This window comes from Pristiophorus japonicus, chromosome 4 (genome assembly GCF_044704955.1).
Source record: "Pristiophorus japonicus isolate sPriJap1 chromosome 4, sPriJap1.hap1, whole genome shotgun sequence".
Taxonomy (NCBI): domain Eukaryota; kingdom Metazoa; phylum Chordata; class Chondrichthyes; family Pristiophoridae; genus Pristiophorus; species Pristiophorus japonicus.
The window spans coordinates 75611558-75632261 of record NC_091980.1 but is presented as its reverse complement, the minus strand read 5'-3'; the positions used below and the strand labels follow the sequence as shown (position 1 = coordinate 75632261).

Here is a 20704-nt window from a genome sequence, read left to right as displayed (position 1 = left end):
GATTGATATCCTCCTGCAGTCCATGACTTTCCTCTTCATTAGCAACCACACAGCTAATTTTAGTGTAATCTGCAAACTTCTTAATCATACTCCCTATATTCAAATCTAAATCATTGATATATGCTACAAAAAGCAAGGAACCCAGTACTGAGCCCTGCGGAAACCCATTGGAAACATCCTTCCAGTCACAAAAACATCCATCAACCATTACCCTTTGCTTCCTATCTCTAAGCCAATTTTGGATCCAACTAGCCACTTTGCCCTGGATCCCATGGGCTTTAACCTTTGTGACCAGTCTACCATGTGGGACCTTATCAAAAGCTTTGCTAAAGTCCATATATATTACATCGTACACACTACCCACATCGACCCTCTTGGTTACCTCCTCAAAAAATTCAATCAGGTTAATCAAACACGATCTTCCCTTAACAAATCCATACTGACTGTCCCAAATTAATCCTTGCCTTTCCAAATGTAGATTTATTCTGTCTTTCAGGATTTTTTCCAGTAATTTTCCCACCACTGAGGTTAGGCTGATGGGCCTGTAATTACTCAACCTATCCCTTTCTCCCTTCTTAAACAAGGGTGCCACATTAGCAGTCCTCCAGTCCACCAGCACCATGCCAATATCCCAACAGTGGATAGTCAAGGGGCTATAGGTGGGGGGGGGAAGCAACTTAACACAATCACTAAGGAGGTGGTACTCAGTGAGATAATGGGACTAAAGGCGGATAAATCCCCTGGACCTGATGGCTTGCATCCTAGGATCTTAAGAGAAGTAGCAGCAGGGATAGTGGATGCATTGGTTGTAATTTACCAAAATTCCCTGGATTCTGGGGAGGTCCCAGCAGATTGGAAAACTGCAAATGTAACACCCCTATTTAAAAAAAGGAGGCGGACCAAAAGCAGGAAATTATAGACCAGTTAGCTTAACATCTGTGGTTGGGAAAATGTTGGAGTCCATTATTAAAGAAGCAGTAGCAGGACATTTGGAAAAAACATAATTCAGTCAGGCAGAGTCAGCATGGATTTATGAAACGGAAGTCATGTTTGACAAATTTGCTGGAATTTTTTGAGGATAACCAGTGGATGTGGTGTATTTGGACTTCCAGAAGGCATTTGACAAGGTGCCACATAAAAGGTTACTGCACAGGATAAAAGTTCACGCAGTTGGGGGGCAATATATTAGCATGGATAGAAGATTGGCTAACTAACAGAAAACAGAGAGTCAGGATAAATGGTTCATTCTTGGGTTGGCAATCAGTAACTAGTGGGGTGCCGCAAGGATCAGTGCTGGGGCCCCAACTGATTTACAATCTATATTAATGACTTGGAAGAAGGAACCGAGTGTAATGTAGCCAAGTTTGCTGACTATACAAAGATGGGAGAAAAAGCAATGTGTGAGGAGGACACAAGAAATCTGCAAAAGGACATAGACAGGCTAAGTGAGGGGCAAAAATTTGGCCGATGGAGTGTAATGTTGGAAAGTGTGAGGTCATGCACTTTGGCAGAAAAAAATCAAAGAGTAAGTCATTATTTAAATGGAGAAAAATTGCAAAGTGCTACAGTACAGCGGGACCTAGGGGTCCTGGTGCATGAAATAGAAAAGGTTAGTATGCACGTACAGCATATTAATTCTTTATTGCAAAGAAGATGGAGTATAAAAGCAAGGAAGTCTTGATACAGTTATACAGGGTATTGGTGAGGCCACACCTGGAATAATGCGTACAGTTTTGGTTTCCATATTTAAGAAAGGATATACTTGCTTTGGAGGCAGTTCAGAGAAGGTTCACAAGGTTGATTCAAGAGATGAGGGGGTTGACTTATGAGGAAAGGTTGAGTAGGTTGGGCCTCTACTCATTGGAATTCAGAAGAATGAGAGGTGATCTTATCGAAATGTCTAAGATTATGAGGGGGCTTGACAAGGTGGATGCAGAGAGGATGTTTCCACTGATAGGGGAGATTAGAACTAGGGGGCATAATCTTAGAATAAGGGGCTGCCCATTTAAAACTGAGATGAGGAGAAATTCCTTCTCTGAGAGTTGTAAATCTGTGGAATTTGCTGCCTCAGAGAGCTGTTGAAGCTGGGTCATTGAATAAATCTAAGACAGAGATAGACAGTTTCTTAACCGATAAGTGAATAAGGGGTTATGGGGAGAGGGCAGGTAAGTTGACCTGAGTCCATAATCAGATCAGCCATGATTGTATTAAATGATGGAGCAGGTTCGAGGGGCCGTATGGCCTACTCCTGCTCCTATTTCTTATGTTCTTAAATCCAAAGAGGACCGGAAAATAATGGTCAAATCCTCTGATATTTCCTCTTTTACTTCGCTCAACAGCCTGGGATGCATTTCATCCAGGCCTGGGGACTTATCTGCTTTCAAAGCTGCTAAACCCCTTAATACCTTCTCTCTCACTGTTTATTTCATTCAGAATTTCACACTCCTCCTCGATAGCAGTATCTGCATTGCCCCTTTCCTTTGTGAAATGTTAACTATGTTTCTCTCTCCACAGATGCTGCCTGACCTGCTGAGATTTCCAGCATTTTGTTTTTATTTCAGATTCCAGCATCTGCAGTATTTTGCTTTTTTATTTTAGTGATGTTGGTTGAAGGATAAATATTGACCAGGACACCATGGAGAGAATTCCCCTGCTCTTCTTCGATTAGGGCCATGGGATCTTAAACATGCTTCATCTTCTGAATAGGACCATGGGATCTTATACATGCTTCATCTTATTATTGGTGAACATGCTTCCTACTGTCTCGGCCTAAACTCTAGAATTCTCTGCCTAAACCTCTCTGTCTTCCTTTCAGATTCTCCTTAAAACCAACCACTGAACAATCTTTTAGTCACCCGGCTTAATATCTCGTTTTTTGGCTAGGTGTCAGTTTTTTGTCGGATTACGCTCGAGCAGCACCTTAAGATGTTTTACTGTTAAAAGCACTACATAAATGCAAATTGTTATCCACCTGACAGGGCAGACGACGCCTCAGTTTAATGTCTCATCCGAAAGTCAGCACCTCTAACAGTGCAGCATTGCCAAGTGTCAGCCTGGCTTATGTGTTCAAGTCTCTGGAGTGGGACTTTTAACAACTTTAAAACCTCATCTGACCATTTCCCATTCGTTTCCTACTTCAAATCATATCCTTCTATCTCTGTTGAATCAAAATTTGGTTCATTTCCCTTCTGAGGTTTTCAGCTGTCTATTGCACTGTGGGGCTGCTTATTTCATAAATTATGTCTCAACATTAAGTAGCTATTTCTTAAACTTAGTTGATAAGACTTTGTTACCTTATAATTATGATCAATTGGTTCATGTATCCTGAGTTTGTACAAAATGAGCTTTTGATAAGGTCCCACATGGCAGACTGGTCACGAAAGTAAAAGCCCATGGGATCCAGGGCAAAGTGGCAAGTTGGATCCAAAATTAGCTCAGAGGCAGGAAGCAAAGGGTAATGGTTGATGGGTGTTTTTATGACTGGAAGGATGTTTGCATGGAGTTCCACAGGGTCCAGTACTAGGTCCCTTGCTTTTTGTGATATACATCAATGATCTAGACTTGAATATAGGGGGTATTATTAAGAAGTTTTCAGATGATACTAAAATCGACTGTGTGGTTGATAATGAAGAAGAAAGCTGCGGACTGCAGGAAAATATCAATCAACTGGTCAGGTGGGCAGAACAGTGGCAAATGGAATTTAATCCAAAGAAGTGTGAGGTAATGCATTTGGGGAGGGCTAACAAAGAAAAGGAATACACATTAAATGGTAGGACACTGTGAAGTGTAGAGGAACAAAGGGACTTTGGCATGCATGTCCACAGAACCCTGAAAGTAAGCCAGGTAGATAAGGTGGTCAAGAAGGCATATGGAATGCTTGCCTTTATTAGCCAAGGCATAGAATACAAGTGGGGAGGGGGGCGAGAAGGGGTGGGTTATGCTTGAACTGTATAAAACACTAGTTAGGTCACAGCTGGAGTACTGCTTGCAGTTCTGGTCACCACATTACAGGAAGGACGTGATTGCACTGGAGAGGGTACAGAGGAGATTTACAAGGATGCTGCAGGGAGTGGAGAATCTTAACTATGAGGACAGATTGGATAGGCTGGATTTGTTTTCCTTGGAACAAAGGAGGCTGAGGGGAGACCTCATTGAGGTGGATAAAATTGAGGGGCATAGATATAGTGTATAGAAAGGGCCTATTTCTCTTAGCAGAGGGGTCAACAACCAGGGGGACATAAATTTAAAGTAATTGGCATAAGGTTTAGAGGGGATTTGAGGGGAAATTTCTTCATGCAGAGGGTTGTGGGAGTATGGAATTCACTGCCTGAAATGGTGGTAGAGGCAGAAACTCTCGCTACATTTAAAAAGTACTTGGATGTGCACTTGAAGTGCCGTTACCTGCAGGGTTACGTACCTGGAGCTGGAAAGTGGAATTAGGCTGGATAGCCTCTTGTTGGCCGGCACGAAAAATGATGGGCCGAAATGGCCTCCTTCCGTACTGTAAACTTCTATGATTCTATAAGTTTCACAGAGCCAAAGGGTTTACCACTAATCCTGACCCGAACAGCTACGTTGAGAGTCCGTTGTTGATACTGCCCCAATGAGACAATGTTAAGTACATCAATGACTCAGAATTTCAATTGTTGCATCACAGAAACATAGAAAATAGGTGCAGGAGTAGGCCATTCGGCCCTTCGAGCCTGCACCACCATGCAATAAGATCATGGCTGATCATTCACCTCCATACCCCTTGATCTCTTTAGCCGTAAGGGCCATATCCAACTCCCTCTTGAATATATCTAACGAACTGGCATCAACAACTCTCTGCGGAAGAGAATTCGACACATTAACAACTCTGAGTGAAGAAGTTTCTCCTCATCTCAGTCCTAAATGGCTTACCCCTTATCCTTAGATGTGACCCCTAGTTCTGGACTCCCTTCAACATTGGGAACATTCTTCCTGCATCTAACCTGTCCAGTCCCGTCAGAATTTTATGTTTCTGAGACTCTTTCTCATTCATCTAAATTCCAGTGAATATAGGCCCAGTCAATCCAGTCTCTCCTCATGTCAGTCCTGCCATCCCAGGAATCAGTCTGGTGAACCTTCGCTGCACTCCCTCAATAGCAAGAACGTTCTTCCTCAGATTAGGAGACCAAAACTGAACACAATATTCCAGGTGAGGCCGCACCAAGGCCCTGTATAGCTGCAAGACCTCCCTGCTCCTATACTCAAATCCCCTAGCTATGAAGGCCAACATGCCATTTGCCTTCTTCACCGCCTGCTGTACCTGCATGCCAACTTTCAATGACTGATAACCATGACACCCAGGTCTCGTTGCACCTCCCCTTTTCCTAATCTGCCGCCATTCAGATAATATTCTGCCTTCGTGTTTTTGCCTCACATTTATCCACATTATACTGCATCTGCCATGCATTTGCCCACTCACCTAACCTGTCCAAGTCACCCTGCAGCCTCTTAGCATCCTCCTCACAGCTCACACCACCACCCAACTTGGAGATATTACTCTCAATTCCTTCATCTAAATCATTGATGTATATTGTAAATAGCTGGGGTACCAGCACTGAGCCCTGCAGCACCCCACTAGTCACTGCCTGCCATTCTGAAAAGGACCCATTTATCCTGACTCTCTGCTTCCTGTCTGACAACCAGTTCTCTATCCACATCAATAGATTACCCCCAATACCATGTGCTTTAATTTTGCATACCAATCTCTTGTGTGGGACCTTGTCAAAAGCCTTTTGAAAATCCAAATACACCACATCCACTGGTTCTCCATTGTCCACTCTACTAGTTACATCCTCAAACAATTCCAGAAGATTTGTCAAGCATGATATCCCTTTCATAAATCCATGCTGACTTGGACCGATCCTGTCACTGCTTTCCAAATGCGCTGCTATTTTATCTTTAATAACTGATTCCAACATTTTCCCCACCCCATGTCAGGCTAACCGGTCGATAATTCCCCATTTTCTCTCTCCCTCCTTTTAAAAAAAAAAGTGGGATTACATTAGCTACCCTCCAGTCCATAGGAACTGATCCAAAGTCGATAGACTGTTGGAAAATGATCACCAATGCATCCACTATTTCTAGGGCCACTTCCTTAAGTACTCTGGGATGCAGACGATAATGCCCTGGGGATTTATCGGCATTCAATCCCATCAATTTCCCTAAAACAATTTCCTGACTAATAAGAATGACCTTCAGTTCCTTCTTCTCGCTAGATCATCGGTCCCCTAGTATTTCTGGAACGTTATTTTGTGTCTTCCTTCGTGAAGTCAGAACCAAAGTATTTGTTGAGTTGGTCTGTTATTTCTTTGTTCCCCATTATAAATTCACCTGATTCTGACTGCAAGCGACCTTTTCTGGGGGAGATGGGACCAGTACAAACTGGACGGTCTGCACCTAGGCAAGACCAGAACCAATGCCCTAGGGGGAATGTTTGCTAGTGCTGTTCGGGAGGAGTTAAACTAATATGACAGGGCGATGGGAACCTATGCAGGGAGACAGAGGGAAATAAAATGGAGACAGAAGCAAAAGCTCGAAAGGGGAATAGTAAAATTGGAGGGCAGAAAAACCCAAGGCAAAAAACAAAAAGGGCCACTTTACAGCAAAATTCTAAAGGGTCAAAGTGTGTTAAAAAGACAAGCCTGAAGGCTCTGTGCCTCAATGCGAGGAGTATTCGGAATAAGGTGGATCAATTAACTGCGCAGATAGCAGTTAACGGATATGGTGTGATTGACATCACGGAGACATGGCTCCAGGGTGACCAAGGCTGGGAACTCAACATACAAGGGGTATTCAGCATTTAGGAAGGACAGACAAAAAGGAAAAGGAGGCGGGGTGGCATTGCTGGTTAAAGAGGAAATTAATGCAATTGTAAGGAAGGACATGAGCTTGGATGAGGTGGAATTGGTATGGGTGGAGTTACGGAATACCAAAGGGCAGAAAATGCTATTGGGAGTTGTGTACAGGCCACCAAATAGTAGTCGTGAGGTTGGGAACAGCATCAAACAAGAAATAAGGGATGTGTACAGTAAAGGTACAGCAATGATCATGGGCGACTTTAATCTACATATTGATTGGGCTAACGTAACTGGTAGCAATGCAGTGGAGAAGGATTTCCTGGAGTGTATTAGGGATGGTTTTCTAGACCAATATATCGAGGAACCAACCAGAGAGCTGGCCATCCTGGACTGGGTGATGTGTAATGAGAAGGGACTAATTAGCAATCTTGTTGTGTGAGGGCCCTTGGGAAAGAGTGACCATAATATGGTAGAATTCCTTATTAAGATGGAGAGTGACGAAGTTAATTCAGAAACTAGGGTCCTGAACTTGAGGAAAGGTAACTTTGATGGTATGAGGCGCGAATTGGCTAGATTAGACTGGCAAATGATACTTAAAGGGTTGACGATGGATAGGCAATGGCAAACCTTTAAAGATCATATGGACGAACTTCAGCAATTGTACATCCCTGTTTGGAGTAAAAATAAAACGGGGGAAGATGGCTCAACCGTGGTTAACAAAGGAAATTAAGAATAGTATTAATTCCAAAGAAGAGGCATACAAATTAGCTAGAAAAAGCAGCAAACCAGAAGACTGGGAGAATTTTAGAATTCAGCAGGAGGAGGACAAAGGGTTTAATTAAGAGGGGGAAAATAGAGTATGAGAGGAAGCTTGCCGGAAACATAAAAACTGATTGCAAAAGCTTCTATAGATATGTGAAGAGAAAAAGATTAGTGAAGACAAACGTAGGTCCTTTGCAGTCGGATTCGGGTGAATTTATAATGGGGAACAAAGAAATGGCAGACCAATTGAACACGTACTTTGGTTCTGTCTTCACAAAGGAAGACACAAATAACCTTCCGGATGTACTAGTGGACCGAGGGTCTAGTGAGGAGGAGGAACTGAAGGATATCCTTATTAGGTAGTAAATTGTGTTAGGGAAATTGACGGGATTGAAGGCCGATAAATCCCTGGAGCCCGATAGTCTATATCCCAGAGTACTTAAGGAAGTGGCCTTAGAAATAATGGATGCATTGGTAATTTTCCAACAGTCTATTGACTCTGGATCAGTTCCTATGGACTTGAGGGTTGCTAATGTAACACCACTTTTTAAAAAAGGAGGGAGAAAACGGGTAATTATAGACCGGTTAGCCTGACAGCGGTGGTGGGGATAATGTTGGAATCAATCATTAAGGATGAAATAGCAGCGCATTTGGAGAGCAGTGATAGGATTGGTCCAAGTCAGCATGGATTTATGAAAGGGAAATCATGTTTGACAAATCTTCTGGAATTTTTTTGAGGATGTAACTCGTAGAGTGGACAAGGGAGAACCAATGGATGTGGTGTATTTGGACTTTCAAAAGGCTTTTGAAAAAGTCCCACACAGAAGATTGGTGTGCAAAATCAAAGCACATGGTATTGGGGGTAATGTACTGATGTGGATAGAGAACTGGTTGGCAGACAGGAAGCAGAGAGTCGGGATTAACGAGCTGTGAGGAGGACGCTAAGAGGCTGCAAGGTGACTTGGACAGGTTAGGCAAGTGGGCAAATACATGGCAGATGCAGTATAATGTGGATAAATGTGAGGTTATCCACTTTGGGGGCAAAAACACAAAGGCAGAATATTAATCTGAATGGTGGCAGATTAGGAAAAGGGGAGGTGCAGCGAGACCTGGGTGTCATGGTTATCAGTCATTGAAAGTTGGCATGCAGGTACAGCAGGTGGTGAAGGCAGCAAATGGTATGTTGGCATTCATAGCAAGGGGATTTGAGTATAGGAGCAGAGAAGTTTTGCTGCAGTTGTACAGGGTCTTGGTGAGGCCCCACCTGGAACATTGTGTTCAGTTTTGGTCTCCTATTCTGAGGAAGGACATTCTTGCTATTGAGGGAGTGCAGCGAAGGTTCACCAGACTGATTCCAGGGATGGCTGGACTGACATGAGGAGAGACTGGATCAACTGGGCCTTTATACACTGGGGTTTAGAAGGATGAAAGGGGATCTCTCAGAAACATATAAGATTGTGACTGGACTGGACAGGCTAGATGCGGGAAGAATGTTCCCGATGTTGGGGAAGTCCAGAACCAGGGGACACAGTCTTTGAGTGAAGAAGTTTCTCCTAAACTCTTACCCTGAGTTGTTAATCTGTGGAATTCCCTGCCGCAGAGTGTTGTTGATGCCAGTTCATTGGGTATATTCAAGAGGGAGTTTGATATGGCCCTTACAGCTAAAGGGATCAAGGGGTATGCAGAGATAGCAGGAAAGGGGTACTGAAGGAATGATCAGCCATGATCTTATCGAATGGCCTACTCCTGCACCTATTTTCTATGTTTCTATGTTTGTTTTCACTAATCTTTTTCCTCTTCACACATCTGTAGAAGCTTTTGCAGTCAGTTTTTATGTTCCCTGCAAACTTCCTCTCATACTCTATTTCCCCCCTCCGCTGAATTCTAAATTTCTCCCAGTCCTCAGGTTTGCTGCTTTTTCTGGCCAATTTACATGCCTCTTCCTTGGATTTAACACTATCCCTAATTTCTCTTGTTAGCCATGGTTGAGCCAACTTTCCCGTTTTATTTTTACTCCAGACTGGGATGTAGAATTGTTGAAGTTCATCCATGTAATCTATAAATGTCTGCCATTGCCTATCCACTGTCAACCCTTTAAGTATCATTTGCCAATCTATCCTAGCCAATTCACATCTCATACCATTGAAGTTACCTTTCCTTAAATTCAGGACCCTAGTCTCTGAATTAACTATGTCACTCTCCTCCTTAATAAAGAATTCTACCATATTATGGTCACTCTTCCCCAAGGGGTCTCGCACAACAAGATTGCTCGTCTTTTCTCATTACACATCACCCATTCTAGGATGGCCAGCCCTCTAGTTGGTTCCTCGATATATTGGTCTAGAAAATTATCCCTACACACTCCAGGAAATCCTCCTCCACCATACTGCTACCAGTTTGGTTAGCCCAATCTGTGTGTGGATTAAAGTCGCCCATGATACCTGCTGTACCTTTATTGCACGTATCCCTAATTTCTTGTTTGATGCTGTCCCCCAACCTCACTACTACTGTTTGGTGGTCTGTACACAACTCCGACGAGCGTTTTCTGCCCTTTGGTATTCCACAGCTCTACCCAGATTCCACATCAAGCTAATGTCCTTCCTTACTATTGCATTAATTTCTTCTCTAACCAGCAACGCTACCCCACCTCCTTTTCCTTTCTGTCTATCCTTCCTGAATATTGAATACCCCTGGACGTTGAGTTCCCAGCCTTGGTCACCCTGCAGCCATGTCTCCGTAATCCCAATTATATCGTATTCGTTTGAATACTCCTCACACTGAGCCTTCAGGCTTGTCTTTTTAACACACTTTGTCCCTTTCGACTTTTGCTGCAATGTGGCCCTTTTTGATTTATGCCCTGGGTTTCTCTGCCCTCCACTTTTACTTTTCTTCTTTCTTTTTTGCTTCTGCCCCCATTTTACTTCCTTGTCTCCCTGCATAGGTTCCCATCCTCCTGCCATATTAGTTTAGCCCCTCACCAACAGCACTAGCAAACACTCCCCCTTGGATATTGGTTCCGGTCCTGCCCAGGTGCAGACCGTCCAGTTTGTATTGGTCCCACCTCCCCCAGAACCGGTTCCAATGTCCCAGGAATTTGAATCCCTCCCTCCTGCACCACTCCTCAAGCCATGTATTCATCTTGGCTATCCTGCAATTCCTACACTGACTAGCACGTGGCACTGGTAGCAATCCTGAGATTACTACCTTTTTGAGGTCCTGCTTTTTAATTTAACTCCTAGCTCCTTAAATTCAGCTTGTAGGACCTCAACCCATTTTTTTTTACCTATATTGCTGGTACCTATATGCACAACTGGCTGTTCACCCTCCCCCTCCAAAATGTCCTGCAGCCGCTCAGAGACATCCTTGATCCTTGCACCAGGAAGGCAACATACCATCCTGGAGTCTCAATTGTGGCCCCAGAAACACCTATCTATTCCCCTTACAATAGAATCCCCTACCACAGTAGCTCTCCCACTCTTTTTCCTGCCCTCCTGTGCAGCGGAGCCACCCATGGTGCCATGAACTTGGCTGCTGCTGCCTTCCCCTGATGAGTCATCCCCCCCAACAGTACCCAAAACAGTGTATCTGTTTTGGAGGGGGATGACCGCAGGGGACCACTGCACAACCTTCCTTCCAGTGCTCTGCCTGATGGTCACCCATTCCATATCTGACTGAGTAACCTTTGCCTGCGGTGTGGCCAACTCACTAAACATGCTATTCACGACATCCTCAGCATCGCGGATGCTCCAGTGAATCCATGCGCAGAATCAATGATCCTGTTGCAATTAAACAATCTGGAACACAATGTTCCCTATTCACTAAACTTATTAGGATCTGTTAAATCTAGAAAAAATCTAAAATGTAACTTGATAAACTAGGGGTCTTCAGCCTTGGAAAATGTCAGGAGACCCAATAGAAGTTTGGAAGATATTGAAAAAGATAGAAAAATTACATCTGACAATACTTTCAGATACACAGGACTAAATGGCACAGAATCAGTGACGGATAAATTTAGGGCAAAGTTTAGTCCGAGATTAAAGAACCTGAATTAATTATAGCACCTAATCACTTCCTTGGGAAGTCCTAAAGCACTTCATAGCCACTGTATTTTATTTTTAAGTGTAGTTGCTGTTATGTAGGCAGATTACTATCGAACAAATTATGCAGTGCATTTTGATCTTCCCCACAAATGATGCTCTACATTATAGGCAGATGTGCTTACAATCTATTGAATAACTATGTTTTATGCTGCCAATACCATACCAGAGGAACCATCACCACTGTACACTATCTCACTGAAAACACTCTGAAATAAAAGCTCATTTATATATGCTATCCAAAAGATTTTTTTTGCATTTTTTTCTCTTCTCCGACTTTCATCAGTTAGTTGTAAATTATCATTAAGGATCTTTCAAGTCAGTTTTTATTGCCAATTTAAAATGTAAGATTTCTTCAGGAGTTTTGTATTTATCATCAAAAACTGGGAGAACGTCGACGGGAAAAATTAGAACCTGAAATACCAGGGCAAATTCAGAGAAATCAATAAAAATCATTTAGTCATCAAACCTCAACAAGCAAGAAACTAAAAAAGGTACTGCTAAGTTAAATGACACACCATAAGCTAAATGAGAGTTCAGAAACCACTTCTATAGTTCCAATGGCAGTTCCAAAAGTAATGCAACAGAAGTTTCCATGATCACGAAGTACTGTAAAGTTATTTTAGCAATCAAACGCATTTATAGTATCTGAATAGTTAAAATTAATGTTTAAAGTAGCACATCACCACCATCGTATCAAGAACAAGTGTTTTTTAGTTTGACTGAAAATATGAAATGTTTGATGCAAAAGTGTCATTTTTCAGCATGTGCTCTGAATGAAACGACACAGTATATCCAATAGCTCCTTAATTAAAAACCTTCTCTCAAAAACTCTAGTTACTCTTCAAGATTAGTATATTCATCACTTGAAACTTTGTTCATTTAAATGCAGAATTAGCAATCACCTTCTGGGCTCTAAAGCTGCTCTTGCTGTCACTGCTGTGATTTGTGTACAGACCAAGATGGATCAATATTCAAGTTATACAAGCAAAAAATGTCCACAGCCATTCAGAAACTTCGGTCCCCTGGACCACCGGGGAAGGTTTCGGCCGGGCAAGCAGTCTGGCACCCAAGAGGGGGTGTCAGGCTGCCTGTTGGCGGCCCTGCTGATCCCGGGGGCATAATTGTCCGGCTGATCATGAAGTCGGCCAGCAAAAAAAAACATGGCAGCCGCGGCAGTGGGCCCTCGCCTTTAATGGCCGTCGCGCAGCCAAGTCCTACACACAGAAAACAAGATGTAGCGAGAGAAAAAGCTGTCTGGGACACCACTGGGTGACCCATGGATTTTTTGATGTGAATTTAGATGGAGGTGTGGGAGATCAGCGGTGCCCCCTTTGATTACGCACTTAGGACGGTTGCCGGCAGCGGAGTGGAAGTGGGGACCACTAGAAAAATCCCCGAGGTGAATTTCGATCGTGGCGGCCATTGGATCCGAGGTCGGCGGCCACTCGACTCTGCTGCCTGGAGGTAAGTGGCCCTTTTGGGAGGCTGAATTTCTGCCCCCTGGCGTATTAAGAGGGGGAACTGGATTGTGATCAGGAGCTGAAACTTCCTCCATGAGGGACACTGAAATCAACTGCAGCACCCTCACTATTATCCCAGCATTTATATAGTGCCTTCCATGACCTCAGGATGTTCCAAAGCACTTTATAGCCGATTAATCACTTTTTGAAATGTCGGAAATGCGGCAGCCAAGTGTGCACAGAAAGATCCCACAAACAGCAATGAAATAATGACCAGATAATCTATTTTAATGACGATGGTTGAGGGAGAAATGCTGGCCAGGACACCAGGGAGAACTCTTCTTCAAAATAGTACCATGGGATCTGTTACATCCACTTGATAAACCGAGACCTCGTCTGCCCTAACATTTCATCTACAATATAGTGTAGCACTCCCTCAGTACTGCACTGGAGTGCCAGCCTAAATTTTGTACTCGGGTCTCTGCAGTGGGACTTGAACCTACACAACCTTCAGACGCAGAGGCGAGAGTGTGATCACTGATCCAGAGCTAACACTGTGTATACAAATTACATTCCTTAGCTGCACAGTTTATTACCACTCATGCTGGGAACTAGACAATGGAGAAGTCAAGCCATTTGAAGCCTGCAATATCCTCAAGTTCAATATAATTCTTAAGTAATTGAAAATTCTATAAAAGATAAGACTTATATATGTACAACAGACAGGGGAAGTCTGGAGCACTACTAACATTCAAACATTAAGATTTGGAGCAAATTCAGGATTAAAAGCAGACCAACACTTTGATAGGGAAACTAATTCTACATTTATTATGCACGAGGAGAGTAAAAGTACAAAAATTATCAAGGGTCACAGATTTTTCAACAAATCTTGTGAGATCTAACTAAATGTGCAGATGTAGGAAAAGAAAAGACAGACAAAAAGTGTTTAAAACAGACGCCCAAATTACAGAGGTGCGAACGAGTGCGCCAAGCTCCTGGGTCCATCCTTGCATGAGGTCTGCACACAGTTCAGTACAGTTGTTTTCGGTCGCATTGACAATTAAAGCCGTTTCCCTTCTGTTGCCCAATATAGGCCATGTTCTTTATTTTTAAAAAAATCACAAGCATACACAATTAAATATAGTCACCAAACATACTTTTGTTTTATGGCATTCTAAACATTAATACTTGTTGCACATGTATTAATCTCCAGGCTTCTCCCCATTGCCCAATACAAGTCACTACTCTGGAAAGAATGTTCAAGTCTAGAAATGTAAGCAACACACAGTTTGACTTTGGGACAACTTGTAATTTAAAGGATTGCTAGGGTGGGGGGAATCTTGGAGGGACTTCAAAGTGAACCCAATTTATTGACAAACAAGGCAAGTTTTGAACTGCAGCCTTGGTTTCCTCCCACAATAAAAAAAAAGCCTATTCAAAGTACAAGTTCAAACAGTTAGGAATTAGTGACAAATGTCAATAATTATCCCCATTAAATGTTACATTAACTGCTAGATATTAGCTTTCTACATAGTTCCCACAAGCTGCTTCTCTGAACCATTTCTCATTATATCTTAAATCTAAATAAATAGTTACTAAAAAAAGCATTTTTTCACACGTGGACTTATTGGTTCGTAAAGGTTGCATAAAGTCTTAAAGAAACAATTAATATATCTATGCAACATGCTGATTACCAGTTACACTCAGACCACAGTGGCCATTCAAAAATCAAATACAGCAAGGAGACAGGCATGGGACGCAATCAGAGATTTCTCGAGCAGAATTTATGCTGCAATCATAGACATAGCATCCGCATTAGCAATTTCTGACCAGGTAGAAGAAGTGGTATTCAGGCTCAGTCCCATGTATTAAAGTAGTCCTCATCTCAACCACAATTCAGCCAGTTAGAATTCATGTTGCAGGGAGACCGTAAAAGGCCGTCAATGTTAGGTCAGTTAACTGTGGTAGTGAAAGAACAATCAGATTATTGGAGATTGGTGCAATAATTTACAAGTGATGTATCAGAGTTTGTCATCTCACCTAGGTTGCAATTCAAAGGGTACCAAACTAGTTATGTGGTAACCATTTGCAATTGTTCATCCATATCAAAGGTTCACATCGTTCCCCAAAGGATTTACCAACTTATCTGCTGAGCTTAAGAAACAAACAATAGTAAGAGACATGGGTTCAAGTTTCTCAATTCAGTTACCAATGTACTGAGCCAGGTAGGTATGACCATGGCTAAATAAATGATGTAAAGCACCACTTATGGCTCTAAACCTAGTTCTTTTGCTCTCAATCCCTTTGGCCATTTGCATGAACTTAAAAATTGAAAACAAAACACATTGGGCCCTAGAGCTCAGAATTATGGGCTGCTGTTTCAGTAGAAGTATTTCGCTGAAAAGTATGCAGATCAAAACATGAACATGGACCAACAGGCCTCCACGCTGACTTGAGTAACATTCACTGACAAGGAGACCACTGTGCCAATACTGTTAGATGACATCTTCTTCAATAAACTCAAAGCCCTCCTCTTCATCTTCCGCAGCAGTAAATTCATTAGGTTTCAACCTGAGGGGAAGCAAAACGGTAAACAAAGTCATACGAAAGTTTAAGACAAGCCCATACAATCACTCTGAGGCACCGAATACAGCAAAGATGCTTTTAGAACTATTCCTGCAAAAGCACTCACATTTCCTCCTTGCCTACTCCAAGTGACAAATCTAAATAGATATCAAAGCAATACACTTGGGTGTAAACATTAATAGTATGGTTCAGTTAAAAAAGACGGACTGACATCACATAGCCAATTTTTTTGTTGTTGCTCAAAGTAAAGGTGAAAGCAGCAATCACTGCCACAGTGGTAAAAGTTCTTACTCTTCCTACAGTGTATGGATGAAACCTTTAATACTGTTTTAAAAAATATTATCTGTTTATGGGGCACGTGCAAACTCAACTCTGAAGAGAGAAAGTCTCCGAAGTCCAGATTTAATCAAATTGATTAAGGTGATAAATTAGTTAATTAACATAGACACATCAGTGGTATAGACGGTCTCTACCATACAAGCCTTGAAAAAATAAATCCAGACGATGAGAGGAAATGTTACCTGTCTTCCTGTCCATGGTTAATTAGAATATTGCTGTAATTGTGTTGGGGAAAAAACACTCAAGGCATTGCCTCCTTCAAAAATGTAAGCATACCACCATCGGAATCGATTGTTAGAGTCAATGAACAGAAGAGGAGTTTTACACTGCTGGGTGTATACTACAGGGATGCCGGGTCGGGCCGCCGCTACTCATAAGAACATACGAACATAAGAATTAGGAACAGGAATAGGCCATCTAGCCCCTCAAGCCTGCTCCGCCATTCAATAAGATCATGGCTGATCTGGCCGTGGACTCAGCTCCACTTATCCCCCCCGCTCCCCATAACCCTTAATTCCCTTATTGGTTAAAAATCTATCTATCTGTGATTTGAATACATTCAATGAGCTAGCCTCAACTGCTTCCTTGGGCAGAGAATTCCACAGATTCACAACCCTCTGGGAGAAGAAATTCCTTCACAACTCGGTTTTAAATTGGCTCCCCCGTATTTTGAGGCTGTGCCCCCTAGTTCTAGTCTCCCCGACCAGTGGAAACAACCTCTCTGCCTCTATCTTGTCGATCCCTTTCATTATTTTAAATGTTTCGATAAGATCACCCCTCATCCTTCTGAACTCCAACGAGTAAAGACCCAGTCTACTCAATCTATCATCATAAGGTAACCCCCTCATCTCCGGAATCAGCCGAGTGAATCGTCTCTGTACCCCCTCCAAAGCTAGTATATCCTTCCTTAAGAAAGGTGACCAAAACTGCACACAGTACTCCAGCTGCGGCCTCACCAATACCCTGTACAGTTGCAGCAGGACCTCCCTGCTTTTGTACTCCATCCCTCTCGCAATGAAGGCCAACATTCCATTCGCCTTCCTGATTACCTGCTGCACTTGCATACTAACTTTTTGGGATTCATGCACAAGGACCCCCAGGTCCCTCTGCACCGCAGCATGTTGTAATTTCTCCCCATTCAAATAATATTCCCTTATTACTGTTTTTTTTCCCCCAAGGTGGATGACCTCACATTTTCCGACATTGTATTCCATCTGCCAAACCGTAGCCCATTCGCTTAACCTATCTAAATCTCTTTGCAGCCTTTCTGAGTCCTCTACACAACCCGCTTTCCCACTAATCTTTGTGTCAGATGCAAATTTTGTTACACTACACTCTGTCCCCTCTTCCAGGTCATCTATGTATATTGTAAACAGTTTTGGTCCCAGCACCGATCCCTGTGGCACACCACTAACCACCGATTTCCAACCCGAAAAGGACCCATTTATCCCGACTCTCTGCTTTCTGTTAGCTAGCCAATTATCTATCCATGCTAATACATTTCCTCTGACTCCGCGTACCTTTATCTTCTGCAGTAACCTTTTGTGTGGCACCTTATCGAATGCCTTTTGGAAATCTAAATACACCACATCCATCGGTACACCTCTATCCACCATGCTCATTATATCCTCAAAGAATTCCAGTAAATTAGTTAAACATGATTTCCCCTTCATGAATCCATGTTGCGTCTGCTTGATTGCACTATTCCTATCTAGATGTCCCGCTATTTCTTCCTTAATGATAGCTTCTAGCATTTTCCCCACTACAGATGTTAAACTAACCGGCCTATAGTTACCTGCCTTTTGCTGCCCCCTTTTTTAAACAGAGGCGTTACATTAGCTGCTTTCCAATCCGCTGGTATCTCCCCAGAGTCCAGAGAATTTTGGTAGATTATAACGAATGCATCTGCTATAACTTCCGCCATGGTGGTAAAAACAGAGAGACAGACTATTATCTGAATGGTGACAGATTAGGAAAAGGGAAGGTGCAACGAGACCTGGGTGTCATGGTACATCAGTCATTGAAGGGTGGCATGCAGGTACAGCAGGCGGTTAAGAAAGCAATTGTCATGTTGGCCTTCATAGCGAGGGGATTTGAGTACAGGGCCTTGGTGAGGCCACACCTGGAGTATTGTGTACAGTTTTGGTCTCCTAACTTGAGGAACGACATTCTTGCTATTGAGGGAGTGCAGCGAAGATTCACCAGACTGATTCCCGGGATGGTGGGACTGACCTATCAAGAAAGACTGGATCAACTGGGCTTGTATTCACTGGAGTTCAGAAGAGTGAGAGGGGACCTCATAGAAACGTTTAAAATTCTGACGGGTTTGGACAGGTTGGATGCAGGAAGAATGTTCCCAATGTTGGGGATGTCCAGAACCAGGGGTCACAGTCTAAGGGTAAGGGGTAAGCCATTTAGGACCGAGGTGAGGAGAAACTTCTTCACCCAGAGAGTGGTGAACCTGTGGAATTCTCTACCACAGAAAGTAGTTGAGGCCAATTCACTAAATATATTCAAAAGGGAGTTAGATGAAGTCCTTACTACTCGGGGGATCAAGGGGTATGGCGAGAAAGCAGGAAGGGGGTACTGAAGTTTCATGTTCAGCCATGAACTCATTGAATGGCGGTGCAGGCTAGAAGGGCTGAATGGCCTGCTCCTGCACCTATTTTCTATGTTTCTATCTCTTTTAATACCCTCGGATGCATTTCATAGGACCAGAGGACTTGTCTACCTTGAGTCCCATTAGCCTGTCCAGCACTATCCCCCTAGTGATAGTGATTATCTCAAGGTCCTCACTTCCCACATTCCCGTGACCAGAAATTTTTGGCATGGTTTTTGTGTCTTCCACTGTGAAGACCGAAGCAAAATAATTGTTTAAGGTCTCAGCCATTTCCACATTTCCCATTATTAAATCCCCCTTCTCATCTTCTAAGGGACCAACATTTACTAGCATGCGGCCCGACCCGACATTCGGTGCGGCGACCCCGAGCTGCAAAGACCATCAATAGGTCGGGGCCTTCAAAGGAGCATACCACTTCAAGGTACAGCGTGTACTGGAGAGCGACGGCTGTGAAGAGGGTGACTGGATTAAACATCACCAAGGTTCAGATCGCTGATTGGAGCGTGGGCAGATACAGCAGGAGCGGCGAGGTTGGGGCGCAGACGCCGCGAGTGATCATGGAATGTCGTGACCGGGGCCCAGGAGAGATGAGGGCTCAGGGGCAGCACGGGCCAGCGCACACTGCAATATGTGTGCGCACTAGGTCCGTGCAACAGATCTGGTCTCCAGGCGTCTTGGTTAATCCTTGACACTAGACCAAGACCTAGCTCTGTCAAGCCGTGTGGTGGTTGGTGTGCAACAGCCACCATACGTTTAAAAAAAGAATCCACGCACAGTCATCTTCTACCCTTCAACATGTAGGTCGGGACCTGGAATATCAGGTCCTTCATTGACGTGGAAGCAAGTCATCCTCGATATGAGGGACTGCCTTTGATGATGATACAACAGGCCACCAAATATTGTGGGAAGTCGAAGGACAAATTTGCAGACAAATTTCAGAAAGATGTAAAAGCAATAGAGTAGTGGTAATGGGGGGAACTTCAATGATCCTAATATAGACTGGGGGAAAACAGTGTAAAGGGCAAAGAGGAGGAATTCCTGAATTATGTACAAGAGAACTTCCTTGATCAATGTTTCCAGCCCAATGAGGAAGGAAGCAATGCTGGATATTGTTCTGGGGAATGAAGTGGGGCAAGTGGAGCATGTTTCAGTGGGAGAGCATTTGGGAAAAGTGATCACAACATCATTAGGTTTAGAGTAATTAAGAAAAAGGACAAGGAACAATTGACGTTCCTTTCCCCCTCATAGGAATGTGTCTAGTTTGTACCCAAACCATCTCCTCTTTGAAGGCCTCCCATTGTTCATTTATTGTTTTATCTGACAGTCTTTGTTTCCAATCCACTCGTGCCAGATCCCTTTTTAACTGACTGAAATTAGTCCTCTTCCAGTTGAGTATTTTCACCTCCCTGGATGACGAGAGATTGAGGTTAAAATGAAACAGAAAAAGGAGATTTCTGATAAATGTCAGGTTCATAATGCAGTAGAGAATCAAGCTGAATGCAGAGTGCAGATGGAAACTGAAAAAGGAAATAAGAGGGGCAAAGGGAACATGAGAAAAGTTAGTGGGTAACATAAAAGGGAACAGTAAAGTCTCATCATATTGGGCTCAATTTTCTGCAGTATTTGTGCCTTTTTTTTTTTGAGTAGGCTGCTTTTTCTGGCCTAATTTTAAAATCCCCAGTTTCCCCAATCAATTTGCACCAGAGTAACTGACTTAGTTACGTTTTTTTTAAAAAGGTAAGTTTTTTTTTCTCAAAAGGGGACGTTACCAGCCACCAAGGCCAATTAGAAACATAGAAACTAGGTGCAGTAGAAGGCCATTCGGCCCTTCGAGCCTGCACCACCATTCAATAAGATCATGGTTGATAATTCACCTCAGTACCCCTTTCCTGCTTTCTCTCCATGCCCCTTGATCCCTTTAGCCATAAGGGCCATATCTAACTCCCTCTTGAATATATCCAAGGAACTGGCATCAACAGCTCTCTGTGGTAGAGAATTCCACAGGTTCAC

At 43.1% G+C, this 20704-nt stretch overlaps 1 protein-coding gene across 2 annotated transcripts in view; it reads right to left on the bottom strand.

Moving 5' to 3' along the window:
- Positions 1 to 13949: 13949 nt before the first annotated feature.
- LOC139262965 (zinc finger matrin-type protein 4-like) overlaps positions 13950 to 20704 on the bottom strand; it is a 57273-nt gene continuing 50518 nt past the window's right edge. Inside the window, exons 7-8 of one of the 2 annotated variants that reach the window (XR_011593006.1) lie at positions 15190 to 15720; positions 13950 to 15108 (exon numbers count right to left, since the gene is read on the bottom strand). Coding sequence is in view for 1 of the 2 variants with exons in the window: in XM_070878356.1 (XP_070734457.1) it covers positions 15645 to 15720 (76 nt within the window). In the remaining variant the exon portion in view is untranslated. Of the gene's footprint in view, positions 15721 to 20704 lie in introns of both variants that reach the window. The other variant, XM_070878356.1, reaches the window with a different exon arrangement.